Source organism: Ranitomeya variabilis, chromosome 3 (genome assembly GCF_051348905.1).
Source record: "Ranitomeya variabilis isolate aRanVar5 chromosome 3, aRanVar5.hap1, whole genome shotgun sequence".
Classification (NCBI taxonomy): Eukaryota; Metazoa; Chordata; class Amphibia; order Anura; family Dendrobatidae; genus Ranitomeya; species Ranitomeya variabilis.
In genome coordinates, this window is record NC_135234.1 from 629,370,129 (window position 1) to 629,386,204 (window position 16,076).

The 16,076-nt window shown below is 42.1% G+C and overlaps 1 protein-coding gene across 1 annotated transcript in view; it reads left to right on the forward strand.

Annotated features, from left to right (window-relative positions):
• Positions 1–16,076, forward strand: part of PRPH (peripherin) — a 50,640-nt gene that overhangs the window by 3,343 nt on the left and 31,221 nt on the right. The window contains exons 2-6 of the mRNA XM_077297489.1: positions 979–1,039; positions 10,792–10,887; positions 14,967–15,131; positions 15,460–15,585; positions 15,827–16,047. Of these exons, the coding sequence (XP_077153604.1) occupies positions 979–1,039; positions 10,792–10,887; positions 14,967–15,131; positions 15,460–15,585; positions 15,827–16,047 (669 nt within the window). The remainder of the gene's footprint in view (positions 1–978; positions 1,040–10,791; positions 10,888–14,966; positions 15,132–15,459; positions 15,586–15,826; positions 16,048–16,076) is intronic.

A 16,076-nucleotide genomic window follows, 5' to 3' on the forward strand; every position in this document is an offset into this window, starting at 1 on the left:
CCTTGGCTTCTTCCGGGGGCGTCAATTTTTTGGCGTTATTTTTATGGGGGCCTGCACAAGAATGTCAGCAAAAGCATTTGGATGTAACTGGCAGAATGCCAACCAACTGTCAGGGTTAACAATGGTTTTCCCCAAGTGAAAACTGAAATAAAATGCTAATGACTGTAATTAAACTCATGTGTCCAATCAGCATTTCCTTAAAGAATACAATGTGCACTGTTGGCTTTCTTGTGTTCTGTTATGTGAGTGAAAAACAATCCTCCACATATACTGTATAAATTGTATTGTCCACTACTTAGCTACTGGAAACCAGGATATATAGCACTTCTAGTTATGGAACTGGCAAGAGTGAGAAGTGACAGGAGAACAAGTCTGTTTATAAATATAAGATAAAGATTTTTCTTATTACTTACATTTTTTTAAGAAGATAAAAAGGGGCCGTGGGTACTTTTTTCATCAATTATTTACATTCTAGTCTATGAACTAGTATATTGACAGTTACATAATTATTAATAGGAAGTGACAAATATCAATGTAAACCACCTCTGCTCAGTGATGGCTACATCCTGCCTTTCTGATCGCAGACTAACCATTAGTGATCAATTTAAGGGTGTGGTAGATAGAGGGCTTCTCCTTGAATATCTGGCAGATGTCCAGCCAGACTGTCTGTGCCAGACATATTAACCAAAGACAAGAACATTAGCATATGGGAACAAACTGAATCATGCAGACAGATAGAGACAGAAAACCTATTTGATATCGTCACCATATTTGCATTGAAAAGAGATCTTCTAAGGTGTGGTCTTCTCAAATAAAATTACTAGCGTTGATAAAATATGGTAGAACTGAAAATCTGTCACATGAAATCTGGTTGAGATAAAGAGGTGGTCTCCTGAAAGAGGTGGTCTTTGGAAGAGGTTTCCCTTTATTTATGTAATATTTAGGGGTAACTTTTCTCACTATTAATTTCTGTTGTAGGTTAGATGAAGAAGTTCACAAAAGAGAAGATGCTGAGAGCAATTTAGTTCTGTTCAGAAAGGTAAAGTATATATCATCTGTGTAAAGGTGACCATACAGTAGATATAAAAGACTAAGGGTATGTGCAGACTATCAGTAAACACTGCGGGTTGGACGTAGTGTACCTGTGCAGCGTCCAATCCGCAGTGTCCAGATGTTACAGCATAGTGGATGGGCTTTTAAGAAATCCCATGCCAACTATGTGTCTAGAGACGCACGCTGTTCACCTGCGGAGACGGACATGCGGCCCGTCTCTTCAGACAGCAACATGTCTATTTATCTTGCGGAGATGCGATCCTCCACAAAAGACATTTCCCCCGTGCAATGTATTGGACTCGGTGAATCCGGGCGGTTCAGTGATCACATGCGGATTCACCTGCATTCAATAGATGGCAGCGGACATGTACTGCGTCCAAAGAGCTGCCAATTCCTGATTGTCTGCACATACCCTTATAAGCTCACTTTTCTATTAATACACTCAACAATATAGTGCATTGGAATTAATCTATTCACATGAGTAAATGTACTATTGGATGACGTTACCAGATTCTTAGATTTACTTACTATTGCTCTCTGTGAGGTAAAATATTTCACTTCCTGTTTAAAAATGTGTTTTTACCTCACAGAAAGAAGTAACTGTGATCCCATGCTGTAATGTCTGTATACGCATTTGCCTCCCCCTGCTTTGGAGCTGTGGTATGATCAGACCATGTCGCTGCACGGTCAGACACAGCCATTAAACAGCAGGAGAACATTTATAAGATCATCTCAGCACAGGGACATTTTTTTTAACACATCCAATTGTGCAAATAATTTTTATTCTAAGACCTATCAATTAAAATGTATTTTTTTCGTGGCAAAACCACTTTAAATGTATAATAGTTATATTGTGTCAATGACCCTTCATTTACATAAAGGTTTTAATTAATGCTGTGGCTAATCCTTGAGTCTTGTAACTGTGCTATTTGCTCAATTTCAGTAAGGTCTATCCTTGTAAGTAATGTGCATTTTTTTCGCAGTCCCATAACACAGTTCATAATTAAAGGGAATCTGTCAGCAGTTTTTGCTAAGTAATCTGAGGGCAGCATGAGGTAAGGGCTGAGAAACTGATTTTAGCAATGTGTCACTTATTAGGCTGTGTGCTGTTTTAAAACAAATAGCATTCTATCAGTAGCAGATTTTGACTGCAGGACTAGGTGCCTGCATCCATCCAGGTCCGACCGCTCCCCCCTTCTGTTATAAGCAGCTCACTGTTAATATACAATGTACACAATGGTGTGGGCGGGGTTAGCTTTCTGAGCTCTGATGCTACATCTAAAAACTTTGATTATATCACAACTGTTGCACCCAGTAAGCTAAGTGATACATTACTAGATTCAGGGTCTCCTTTTTACATTTTGCTGCTGTCAGATGAGGTAGCCAAAACCCAGTGACAGAATCCCTTTAATAGATTCCAGTTAATAGAGTTTTTTTGTTGGAAATGGTCACTGATCACAAATTTTACTCAATACAGAAAGTTTTGTATTCACATGTAAACACACTGATTCCATTTCCCTTTTCCCATATCTGAGGTCCTATGTCACATAATAATTAACCCTTTTCCTTTGCATTAATTGTTATACATTACCACTTTTAAACAAATATTCTCTATCCGGTCCTCTGTTTCCTGTTATATTACTGTTATTGTGTAGTAGTTATTATCCTGTCTCTTTAATATTTTCACTTAAAGGGAATCTGTCAGTAGGATTAACCCTCTTTAGAAATCTATATTGGCATGTAGAAGTGACAAAAAACTGACAGTCACTTCCAAACAGAAAACTGGTGTGTACATGGGCATGCTGAGAGTAGCCATCTCCATATATCAATAACAAATAATGTTGCACTGTTAACGTGTAAACATGAAATATCTGAAACTTGAATTGTATTACTACTTGTGACTGTCACTACCCATATTGGCATAAATAAAATGATACCTTGAGATCTGTGATCTGACGTGTTATTTCAGAGAAAGCCACATTTTTCATGCTATGTAAATTGGCTATTAAGATCTATGAGTCGGACACAGATCTCCCTCAAAATCTGCCTCCAAAGCTTATTTCAAATGAACGGGGCAGTTACCAGTGTGAAACATGTAGATCAGCAGAGTAGAATGTCAGTCATTACATGTCTCACACTGGTAACTCCTCTTGCATTTAAAATTAGCTCTGGAGGCAGATTCTCATGCAGATCAGTGTCCTGTCGATAGATCTTAACAGCTCATTTACATATTGAAAAGAGGGTGGTTTACTCTGAAATAAAACATTAGATCACACATATCAATATATCATTCTATTCAACTTTCTATAACCTACATACTCATATTGACAGTTTAGGAGGACCTGTCACTTACTCAAAAAAATTGCGTTAAAGGGGTTCTTCAGCCTTAGGGTATGAGACTGCAGCCACTCTATGACTGGAGGCTTACAAATTCTTACAGCAAACTGTGCATTGTCAGGATTCTCAGGTATGGGCACTGGGAGTGTGCGGGTGCGTGACCAAAAGTATGTGATTTTCGTAGATGTGGTCACCTCCCAATTCGAAGTGCACAGCCTCCATCAATACAAGTGAATTGAGTAAGGTCGAATAAGTATTGTCAGAATATGGCCGGGAGTGTGCATTTCACATACCTGCGTTCACATGACAGCCCGCTCACAGCAACGGCGAATTCTTACAGCACCCTGTGCGCTTGCTGTCAGGATTCACAAGTCTGCTGTCACATAAAGTGACCACAGTCATGTACCGTACAGCTGGACAATCCCTCTAAGTACCTTGTAAAAATCCCTGACCTTTCCATTTTGCCCCTCTTTTCTGTTTTGCATTGATTTACTCCATTACAGGGATATTTACAAGAATCCCATCAGTGAATTGGCTAAGTTGTTCACTAACTACCTTCATTTCATACGTATATTTTATATAGCAGTAATGCAGTTTAGATTTCATACGTTGAATGTTTGCATTCATCTTAGTGCATACAGAGAGCTTCTGTATTCTTTTGTCTGCATATTAAGCAGCCATAGCAGCTTGCACTTGTTCACACTTGCTTCATTATGTTCATTGCTTTTCATTGATAATAAATGTGGAGCATGGCATTTACGGTACATTTTTTCACATTAGTTGAAAGAATTATGGCACATTTTTCTTCGTAAACCTACCAATTGCTTTTTTTATGTAACTGTGAAGGCCCTTGACACCTTTAGTTCCGTGTTTACTGTGTAGATCTGGGTCAATGAATCGGTTCTGTACAATATATTATGAAACTTCCTGATTATGACCACCCCAATTACAGTATTTACAAATCCTCACATAGCAGGACGAACTCTTAATACTAACATCATCACCAGGTTCTCTATGGAATGGAGGACCCCTGAAAGATAAACCTTTTTGTGAAAAAATCAATTTACTTTCAAGCTGGTTTAAAGAAAACTATGTCACAAAAGTGTTAGTACATGTTAAAGTGAACCTGTCAACTGTTTTGGAGGCTATAAGATGCGGCCACTGCCTTTCAGGGCTTATATACAGCATTCTATAATTCTGTAGATAAGCCCCCGATCTGACCTGCAAGTGAAAAAAAAAAAGTTTTATTATACTCACCCGGGGGGCGGTCCGGTCCAAAGGGTGTCGCAGGTCCGGGTCCGGCGCCTCCCTTCTTCTTGTGATGCCGCCCTCCTGCTTCTTCATCGCTCCCCGGCATCGCTCTCCTGCGCAGGTGTACTTTGTCTACCCTGTTGAAGGCAGAGCCAAGTACTGCAGTGCGCAGGTGCCGGGAAAGGTCAGAGAGGCCCAGCGCCTGCCCACTGCAGTACTTTGCTCTGTCCTCAACAGGGCAGATAAGAACAGTACAGACCAAAAGTTTAGACACACCTTCTCATTTAAAGAATTTTCTGTGACTATGAAAATTGTACATTCACCCTGAAGGCATCAAAACTATGAATTAACACATGTGGAATTATATATTAACAAAAAAGTGTGAAACAACTGAAATTACGTCTTATATTCTAATTCTAGGTTCTTCAAAGTAGCCACCTTTTGCTTTGATGACTGCTTTGCACACTCTTGGCATTCTCTTGGTGAGCTTCAAGAGGTAGTCACTGGGAATGGTTTTCACTTCACAGGTGTGCCCTGTCAGGTTTAATAAGTGGGATTTCTTGCCTTATAAATGGGGTTGGGACCATCAGTTGTGTTGTGCAGAAGTCTGGTGGATACACAGCTGATAGTCCTACTGAATAGACTGTTAGAATTTGTATTATGGCAAGAAAAAAGCAGCTAAGTAAAGAAAAACGAGTGGCCATCATTACTTTAAGAAATGAAGGTCAGTCAGTCTGAAAAATTGGGCAAACTTTGAAAGTGTCCCCAAGTGCAGTGGCAAAAACCATCAAGCGCTATGAAGAAACTGGCTCACATAAGTCACCAGCCTCAGAAATCGCAGGTTAAGAACAGCTCAGATTAGAGACCAGGTCAATGCCACACAGAGTTCTAGCAGCAGACACATCTCTACAACAACTGTTAGGCCGGGGTCACACTAGACCGTAATACGGACGAGTGCTATGCGATAAAAAATCGCATAGCACTTGGCCCAATGTTAATCTATGGTGCAGCTCCCATCATCCGATATTTTCTCCACCGTCTTCAGGATCCGAGTGAAATCGCAGCATGCTGCGATTGTCAGCGTATCTCGGCCGAGACTCGCCAATGCAAGTCTATGGGTGCGAGAAAAAATCGGATTCCACACGGACCAGCAGTGTGACTTGCGAGAAATACGCAGCGGTGTTAGAGAAAAGCCGGTAATTCAATTGCCGGCTTCTCATTACTCCTGCCTATACCCGACATGATATGAGACATGGTTTACATACAGTAAACCATCTCATATCCCTTTTTTTTTGCATATACCACACTACTAATGTTAGTAGTGTGTATGTGCAAAATGTGGGCGCTGTAGCGTGTAAAATAAAGGGTTAAATCGCGGAAAAAATTGGCGTGGGCTCCCGCGCAATTTTCTCCGCCAGAGCGGTAAAGCCAGTGACTGAGGGCAGATATTAATAGCCTAGAGAGGGTCCATGGTTATTGGCCCCCCCCTGGCTACAAACATCTGCCCCCAGCCACCCCAGAAAAGGCACATCTGGAAGATGCGCCTATTCTGGCACTTGGCCACTCTCTTCCCACTCCCGTGTAGCGGTGGGATATGGGGTAATGAAAGGTTAATGCCACCTTGCTATTGTAAGGTGACATTAAGCCAGATTAATAATGGAGAGGCGTCAATTATGTCACCTATCCATTATTAATCCAATTGTATGAAAGGGTTAAAAAACACATACACACATTATTAAAAAGTATTTTAATGAAATAAACACACAGGTTGTTTTAGTATTTTATTGTTCTCTCAATCCATCCGGAACACCCTCGCTTGGCAAAATAATGAACCCACAATATACATACCCTCTCTGATGAACTGTCAGGTCCCACGAGGTAATCCATCTGAAGGGGTTAATTATTTTACTGGCAGGAGCTGCGCTAAAGCACTGGCTCGTGCCTGTAACCCCCGGGGAATGATGGAAAGCTGGGTGATCTGTACTCACATTGAGTTGCGGTGAGGCGCCCTCTGGTGGATGAACTCATATGAACTCGAGCGTGGGAACTTTTCCAAGGCTCCAGTTCATGAGAACATCCACCAGAGGGCGCCTCACCGCAACTCAGTACAGATCACTCTGCTTTCCTTTCATCACCCGGGGATTACAGACACGAGCGAGTGCTTTAGCGCAGCTCCTGCCTGTAAAATAATTAACCCCTTCAGATGGATTACCTCGTGGGACCTGACAGTTCATCAGAGGGTATGTATATTGTGGGTTTATTATTTTGCCAAGCAAGGGTGTTCTGGATGGATTGAGAGAACAATAAAATACTAAAACAACCTGTGTGTTTATTTCATTAAAATACTTTTTAATAATGTGTGTATGTGTTTTTTAACCCTTTCATACAATTGGATTAATAATGGATAGGTGACATAATTGACGCCTCTCCATTATTAATCTGGCTTAATGTCACCTTACAACAGCAAGCTGGCATTAACCCTTCATTACCCCATATCCCACCGCTACACGGGAGTGGGAAGAGAGTGGCCAAGTGCCAGAACAGGCGCATCTTCCAGATGTGCCTTTTCTGGGGTGGCTGGGGGCAGATGTTTGTAGCCAGGGGGGGCCAATAACCATGGACACTCTCCTGGCTATTAATATCTGCCCTCAGTCACTGGCTTTACCGCTCTGGCGGAGAAAATTGCGCGGGAGCCCACGCCAATTTTTTCCGCCATTTAACCCTTTATTTTAGCAGCTACAGCGCCCAAATTTTGCACATACACACTACTAACATTAGTAGTGTGGAATATGCAAAAAAAAAAGGGGATATGAGATCGTTTACTGTATGTAAACCATGTCTCATATCCTGTCGGGTTTGTGAAGGAGAAATGAGAAGCCGGCAATTGAATTACCGGCTTTTAACATATTTCGTGCTGAATTAAATATAAATACAGAATATACACTCACCGGCCACTTTATTAGGTACACCATGCTAGTAACGGGTTGGACCCCCTTTTGCCTTCAGAACTGCCTCAATTCTTCGTGGCATAGATTCAACAAGGTGCTGGAAGCATTCCTCAGAGATTTTGGTCCATATTGACATGATGGCATCACACAGTTGCCGCAGATTTGTCGGCTGTACATCCCAAAGATGCTCCATACAAGGCAGGATGGATCCATGCTTTCATGTTGTTTACGCCAAATTCTGACCCTACCATCCGAATGTCGCAGCAGAAATCGAGACTCATCAGACCAAGCAACGTTTTTCCAATCTTCTACTGTCCAATTTCGATGAGCTTGTACAAATTGTAGCCTCAGTTTCCTGTTCTTAGCTGAAAGGAGTGGTACCCGGTGTGGTCTTCTGCTGCTGTAGCCCATCTGCCTCAAAGTTCGACGCACTGTGCGTTCAGAGATGCTCTTAGGCCTACCTTGGTTGTAACGGGTGGCGATTTGAGTCACTGTTGCCTTTCTATCAGCTCGAACCAGTCTGCCCATTCTCCTCTGACCTCTGGCATCAACAAGGCATTTCCGCCCACAGAACTGCCGCTCACTGGATTTTTTTTCTTTTTCGGACCATTCTCTGTAAACCCTAGAGATGGTTGTGCGTGAAAATCCCAGTAGATCAGCAGTTTCTGAAATACTCAGACCAGCCCTTCTGGCACCAACAACCATGCCACGTTCAAAGGCACTCAAATCACCTTTCTTCCCCATACTGATGCTCGGTTTGAACTGCAGGAGATTGTCTTGACCATGTCTACATGCCTAAATGCACTGAGTTGCCGCCATGTGATTGGCTGATTAGAAATTAAGTGTTAACAAGAAGTTGGACAGGTGTACCTAATAAAGTGGCCAGTGAGTGTATATATATATGTGTCTCAATGACATATATATATATATATGTATACTGTGTATATGTTTTAACGAACATTTGAGCACATAAATCCATTAGATGTCGGTTTTGCAAGCCTGCAAGAAAATCTCGGCATACGGATGCCATACGGATGTCACACGGATGTCAAAGGGATCATTTGATGCGAGGAAATCGCATCCTCGCACTGCACACGGATCACTGTTTTGGAAACATTTGTGCGATTCTCGTCCGTGAAAAACAGACCGTTTTTTTATACGTTGTGTGTGTCCCCGGCCTTAAGAGGAGACTTTGTGCAGCAGGCCTTCATGGTAAAATAGCTGCTAGGAAACCACTGCTAAGGACAGGCAACAAGCAGAAGAGACTTGTTTGGGCTAAAGAACACAAGGAATGGACATTAGACCAGTGGAAATCTGTGCTTTGGTCTGATGAGTCCAAATTTGAGATCTTTGGTTCCAACCACCGTACCTTTGTGCGATGCAGAAAAGGTGAACGGATGAACTCTACATGCCTGGTTCCCACCATGAAGCATGGAGGAGGAGGTGTGATGGTTTAGGGGTGCTTTGGCTGGTGACACTGTTGGGGATTTATTCAAAATTAAAGGCATACTGAACCAGCATGGCTACCACAGCATCTTGCAGCGGCATGCTATTCCATCCGGTTTGCGTTTAGTTGGACCATCATTTATTTTTCAACAGGACAATGACCCCAAACACACCTCCAGGCTGTGTAAGGGCTATTTGACCAAGAAGGAGAGTTATGGGGTGCTATGCCAGATGACCTGGCCTCCACAGTCACCAGACCGGAACCCAATCGAGATGGTTTGGGGTGAGCTGGACCGCAGAGTGAAGGCAAAAGGGCCAACAAGTGCTAAGCATCTCTGGGAACTCCTTCAAGATTGTTGGAAGACCATTCCCAGTGACTACCTCTTCAAGCTCATCAAGAGAATGCCAAGAGTGTGCAAAGCAGTCATCAAAGCAAAAGGTGGCTACTTTGAAGAACCTAGAATATAAGACATAATTTCAGTTGTTTCACACTTTTTTGTTAAGTATATAATTCCACATGTGTTAATTCATAGTTTTGATGCCTTCAGTGTGAATGAACAATTTTCATAGTCATGAAAATACAGAAAAATCTTTAAATGAGAAGGTGTGTCCAAATATTTGGTCTGTACTGTACGCCTGTGTAGGAGCGCGATGCCAGGGAGCGATGAAGCAAGCAGGAGGGCGATGTCGCAAGAAGATGGGAGGCGCCGGACTCGGACCTGCGACACCTATTGGACCGGACCGCTCTGGACCGCCCCCCATTGTGAGTTTAATAAAACTTAGTTTTCTTCACTTGCAGGTTGGATTGGGGGCTTATCTACAGCATTATAGAATGCTGTAGATAAGCCCTGGAAGGCAGTGGCCGCATCTTAAGGCCCCGTCTCACATAGCGATTTACCAACGATCACGACCAGCGATATGACCTGGCCGTGATCGTTGGTAAGTCGCTGTGTGGTCGCTGGGGAGCTGTCACACAGACCGCTCTCCCCAGCGACCAACGATCAGGGGAACGACTTCGGCATCGTTGAAACTGTCTTCAACGATGCCGAAGTCCCCCTGCAGCACCCGGGTAACCAGGGTAAACATCGGGTTACTAAGCGCAGGGCCGCGCTTAGTAACCCGATGTTTACCCTGGTTACCAAAAAAAACAAACACTACATACTCGCCTTTCGGTGTCCAGGTCCCTTGCCGTCTGCTTCCTGCTCTGACTGAGCCGCCGTACAGCGAGAGCGCAGCGGTGACGTCACTGCTGTGCTCTCACTTCTCACTGTACGGCCGGGAGTCAGTCAGAGCAGGAAGCAGACGGCAAGGGACCTGACGGACATCAGAAGGCGAGTATGTACTGTTTTTTTTTTTTTACATTTACGCTGGTAACCAGGGTAAACATCGGGTTACTAAGCGCGGCCCTGCGCTTAGTAACCCGATGTTTACCCTGGTTACCAGTGAAGACATCGCTGGATCGGTGTCACACACACCGATTCAGCGATGTCAGCGGGGCCTCAACGACCGAAAAAAGGTCCAGGCCATTCCGACACGACCAGCGATCTCGCAGCAGGGGCCTGATCGCTGGTACGTGTCACACATAGCGAGATCGCTATGGAGGTCGCTGTTGCGTCACAAAACTTGTGACTCAGCAGCGATCTCGCTAGCGATCTCGCTATGTGAGACGGGGCCTTTATAGCGGCCAAAACAGGTGACAGGTTCCCTTTAATATAGTAAGTAATAGCATATAACTAATTTCCTTATTATCTGGCAGGACGTAGATGATGCAACCCTCTCTCGCTTGGAACTTGAAAGGAAGATTGAATCTCTGATGGATGAAATAGAATTTCTAAAGAAACTTCATGAAGAAGTAAGTGTGTAACACCCATGGCAGAAGATATTATCTTTGCCACAGGGTTGTCTCAAAAAAACTTCCATAATATTGAGGTCTTGCACCGTGCAGACTCATGTTCTTTACTCATTAATTAAAAAAAACCCAAAGGCCTGATTTATCAAAGTGTTTATACCAGGTCATAAAAGTCTTTGAAAAGTCGCACATTTTTACGTAATTTGTGCTTGTGCCCCAAAATTGCGACTTTTAACTTTTTCATGCTAAGTTTGGTCAGCTCTTGTAAAATGGGCAGAGCTGGGGTGGGACAGGGTGGACAAAACCTGCTTGTCTAATTCATGACAAGCTGTGGTGTTCCTTGCACCACAAATCTTTCTCCAATCCACTTTTAAGATGTGCCTGATTCATTAAAAGGCGTGTGCCTCTTAATGGATCAGGTGCCTCTGACTCCAACATGCCCCTTCATCAAGAGCTATGAGAACAACGCCGGTCTTGATGAATCATGGATATGGTCGTTATATAAATGCATGGTTAATACTGCTCAACTCAAGTTCTTCCTCACTACAGTCAAGTAAGGAAGAATGGATCCTTCCAGGGGATTTTTAAAATCAGTAGCAGAAAAATAAACATCTGAGAGTTTGTGTACAAGAAGTTTTTTTCCGTGTTTTTGGAGCAGAAACTTGAGTAGATATTCAAAATCTTCTTAGAATTTTGAGGAGGGTTTGTAGAGTTTCCACTCAGTATCTTCTACAAAAACTCCTTTAAAAAATCCATCTTCACATACCAAGTGGGTATGTGCGCATGACAGTATTTAGACACAAGCGCAGCTGGCACGTTTTTCCAGGTAAAGTCACTTCAGGAGAATGTTGGATAGTCATTATCCCGTGGAGGCTTTGCAGGCGGTCTTGCCCTGGTTCATGTAGTGACTCTGCCAGCGGTGGCTTTACGCAATACTGTTAAATATAGAGAACAGGCGGGCTCCCAGCGGAAGCCGCCCTAAGAATGAGCATGTCCATGCTTTTAAATACTTCAGGGTTTATGAACCATGATGAGATTATAAGAAGTGACAGAAGATAGAACATGTGCACAGCAATGTTGCTTTGACATTGCTGTTCAATATGTTCATCTCATGGGCTCTTTGCAGCATTGTTTCAGGATGCCATGTACACATATCCTTTGGCTATATTCATACAGAGTTTTTTGAGTTGTCTTTATGGAACAGATCTTTTCCAAAATTCTCCTCAAAAAGTCTTGGGAAACTTCTCCAATTCTTAGTCATTCATTACATGCGGATTTAACTGCGTGATTAGAGAGCAGCGTTTTGGACGCCGCAAAAATATGCTGCGTCCAAAACGCTACTATTTCCTGATCATGGGCACATAGCCTCATAGCCTGTTCATGATAATCTTGCAGTGTAAATGGACCTTAAAATCATTTTAATTTTTACTTCATAAATCAATCATACATATGAAAATAAGCAACTTTGTAATATATGTTTGCAGAGAAATCTGCTTCTTACTGCGCCAGGACATCTTTCATTTTCAAAATTCTCAATTCTGGGGTAAAATCTGTCTTCAGTGAAAACAGATTGTTACATTAGAAATAGAAGATAGAAGTTGCTACTGCTAAGGTTCTACAGGAAATAGATGGGATGAATGAGAATCTCGGCCTCCCACTCCTCCTCTCTAAACAGAATTTTATCAGTAGAACCTGTCATCTCCTATCTCAATAATATAACAATCTGTCTTCACTGAATACAGATTTTACCTAAGGGTACCGTCTCACAGTGGCACTTTGGTCGCTACGACGGCACGATCTGTGACGTTCCAGTGATATACTTACGATCTCGCTGTGTCTGACACGCTACTGCGATCAGGGACCCCGCTGAGAATCGTACGTCGTAGCAGATCGTTTGAAACTTTCTTTCGTCGCTGGATCACCCGCTGTCATCGCTGGATCGGTGTGTGTGACACCGATCCAGCGATGTGTTCGCTTGTAACCAGGGTAAACATCGGGTTACTAAGCGCAGGGCCGCGCTTAGTAACCCGATGTTTACCCTGGTTACCATTGTAAATGTAAAAAAAAAAACCACTACATACTCACATTCCGGTGACTGTCACGTCCCTCGCCGTCAGCTTCCCGCACTGACTGTGAGCGCCGGCCGTAAAGTAAAAGCAGAGCACAGCGGTGACGTCACCGCTGTGCTGTGCTTTACGGCCGGCACTGACACAGTCAGTGCGGGAAGCTGACGGCGGGGGACGTGACAGACACCGGAATGTGAGTATATAGTGGGTTTTTTTTACATTTACAATGGTAACCAGGGTAAACATCGGGTTACCAAGCGCGGCCCTGCGCTTAGTAACCCGATGTTTACCCTGGTTACCCGGGGACTTCGGCATCGTTGGTCGCTGGAGAGCTGTCTGTGTGACAGCTCCCCAGCGACCACACAACGACTTACCAACGATCACGGCCAGGTCGTATCGCTGGTCGTGATCGTTGGTAAATCGTTTTGTGTAACGGTACCCTAAGAATTGAGAGTGAACAATCAGTCCTGATGGGGAAAGAAACATATTTCTCTGATAAGACATACCAGAAAGTGTCTTATTTTCACTTTCACTATTGATTTATTAAATAAAAATTTAAACGACGGTTACAGTTTAACCCCTTTCCGATGTTGGGAGTAACAGTACGCCCGTGTCAGACTCCCCCTGTTTGGTGCGGGCTCCATCGCTGAGCTGGCACCTTTCCAGGCACATGACAGCTGATCTGTACAGCTGACATGTGCCTGAAACAGCCTCAGGTGAAATCGCAATCTACCCGTGGCTGTTAACTAGTTAAATGCCTCTGTAAATTTCTGACAGAGGCATTTAACTCGCGCTTACTGGAAGTGCGATGAAAATCCCGCCCATTGGTGACCCAGTCACATGATTGCGGGTCACCGATGGGGTCAGCATGACAACCAGAGGTCTGAAGCAGACCTCTATGGTTGTCATTGCCGGGCTGCTGTGAACGCCACCTCGCGGTCAGCACTCATAGCAAGTGAGCATTTCTGCTACACAAACAGGCGATCTGATCATCGCCTGTGTGTAGCAGAAGCGATCAAAGTATTGAAGCATGCAGAAAGTAACAAAAAAATGTTTTTAAAAATATAAAAAAATATAAATGTTAAAATCACCCCCGTTGGGCCCCATTCAAATTAAAAGAATTAAAAAAACATAAAATATACACATGTTTGGTATTGCCGAGTTCAAAATCGCCCGATCTATCAATACAAAAAAGAATTAACCCAATCGCTAAACGGCGTAACAAGAAAAAAATTCAAAACACCAGAATTACGTTTTTTGGTCGGTGCTACATTGCAATAAAATGCAATAACGGGCAATCAAAAAATCGTATCTACACCAAAATGGAATCAATAAAAATGTCAGCTCTGCACGCAAAAAATAAGCCCTCACCCAGCCGCTGATCATGAAAAATGGAGACGCTACAGGTCTTGAAAAATGGCGCCTTTTCTTATTTTTTTTTTACACATTTTTTTTTTTTCTTCATTACTTAAATCAAAGAGAACCTATATATGTTTGGTGTCTGTGAACTCATAATGACCTGGAGAATCATAATGGCAGGTCAGTTTTAGCATTTAGCGAACATGGTAAAAACAAAACAAAAAAACAACTGTGGAATTGCACTTTTTTTGCAATTTCACCACACTTTGAATTTTTTTTCCTGTTTTCCAGTACACGATATGTTAAAACCAATGGTGTAATTCAAAAGTACAACTTGTTCCTCAAAAAACAAGCCCGCACATGGCCATATTGACAGAAAAATAAAAAAGTTATGGCTCTGTGAAGAAGTGGAGCAAAAACAGAAATTTAAAAATTGAAATAAGGGGTTAAACTATGTGTAGGGACTCTGCACCTCTTGGAATTTTAATTTAGTGAGTATCATGCAAATAACATTCTGATTGGAACAGATTTTTTTTTAGGAACAAAAATAGTTATGAATTTATTACAAAATGAATCATGAGTGTGCGGGGTGAAGTGCTGGGTGGCATAAATATATATATACTGCATATTAAAGTTTGTAATGTCACCCCAACACAGGAACTCCGAGATGTGCAAGTCTCAGTACAGGTACAACCAATTCACATGGAAATCGAAGCAACCAAGCAGCCTGACTTGACCTCTGCACTTAGGGATATTCGCAGCCAGTATGAGAACATTGCTGCCAAGAATCTGCAAGAGTCTGAAGAGTGGTATAAATCCAAGGTACGGTAAATGGAAATTGTTGATAATAACATTAGACCATTATTAAACCAAATATGCCTCTTTATATAGAAGGTGCAAATGGTTTGTAGATCACAAGTAAAATCGTGAATGACAGACTAATAAAGAATAAAACAGTTAAATCAGCAGCTCCATATTTGTGCATATAACCAATGTGATTTCATCAGTCATTGACAATATTTTGTTTTAATTTTAAATGATCTAATTTAGTATAATTATTTCATATCATTATGCTGTAATATGTATAGTAGAGAATCTCATTATCAATAGGCAATACCTAAACAAAGTTGTTCTGTTACTTTCCATATAGTTTGCTGACCTGTCTGATGCTGCAAGCCGCCATAATGAGGCATTGCGTCAGGCCAAGCAGGAAATGAACGAATCCCGGAGACAGATCCACAGCTTGACCTGCGAGATTGATGGACTTAAAGGGATAGTGAGTCATTTATTTTCATTAACCTTGAGATATATATATATATATATATATATATATATATATATATATATATATATATATATATATATATATATATATATATATATATATATATATATATATATACACACAGTATACATACATGCGTACATACAACCCACAGTATTCCCTTATATTTGCCTACATCTAGTCATAGTAATGAGGTTGATATAGATGCATGATGTTTTATTCTCCTGTATAGAATGAAGCTCTTCTCCGTCAGATGAAGGATATGGAAGAACAATTTGGGTTAGAAGCAGCAAATTACCAGGGTTCGATTGCACGTCTGGAGCAAGAAGTGCAACATATGAAAGAAGAAATGGCGCGACATTTGAGAGAATACCAAGATCTCCTCAATGTCAAGATGGCATTAGATATTGAGATTGCAACATACAGAAAACTCCTAGAAGGAGAGGAAAGCAGGTGAAGAATGATTCATTGGTACATGATAG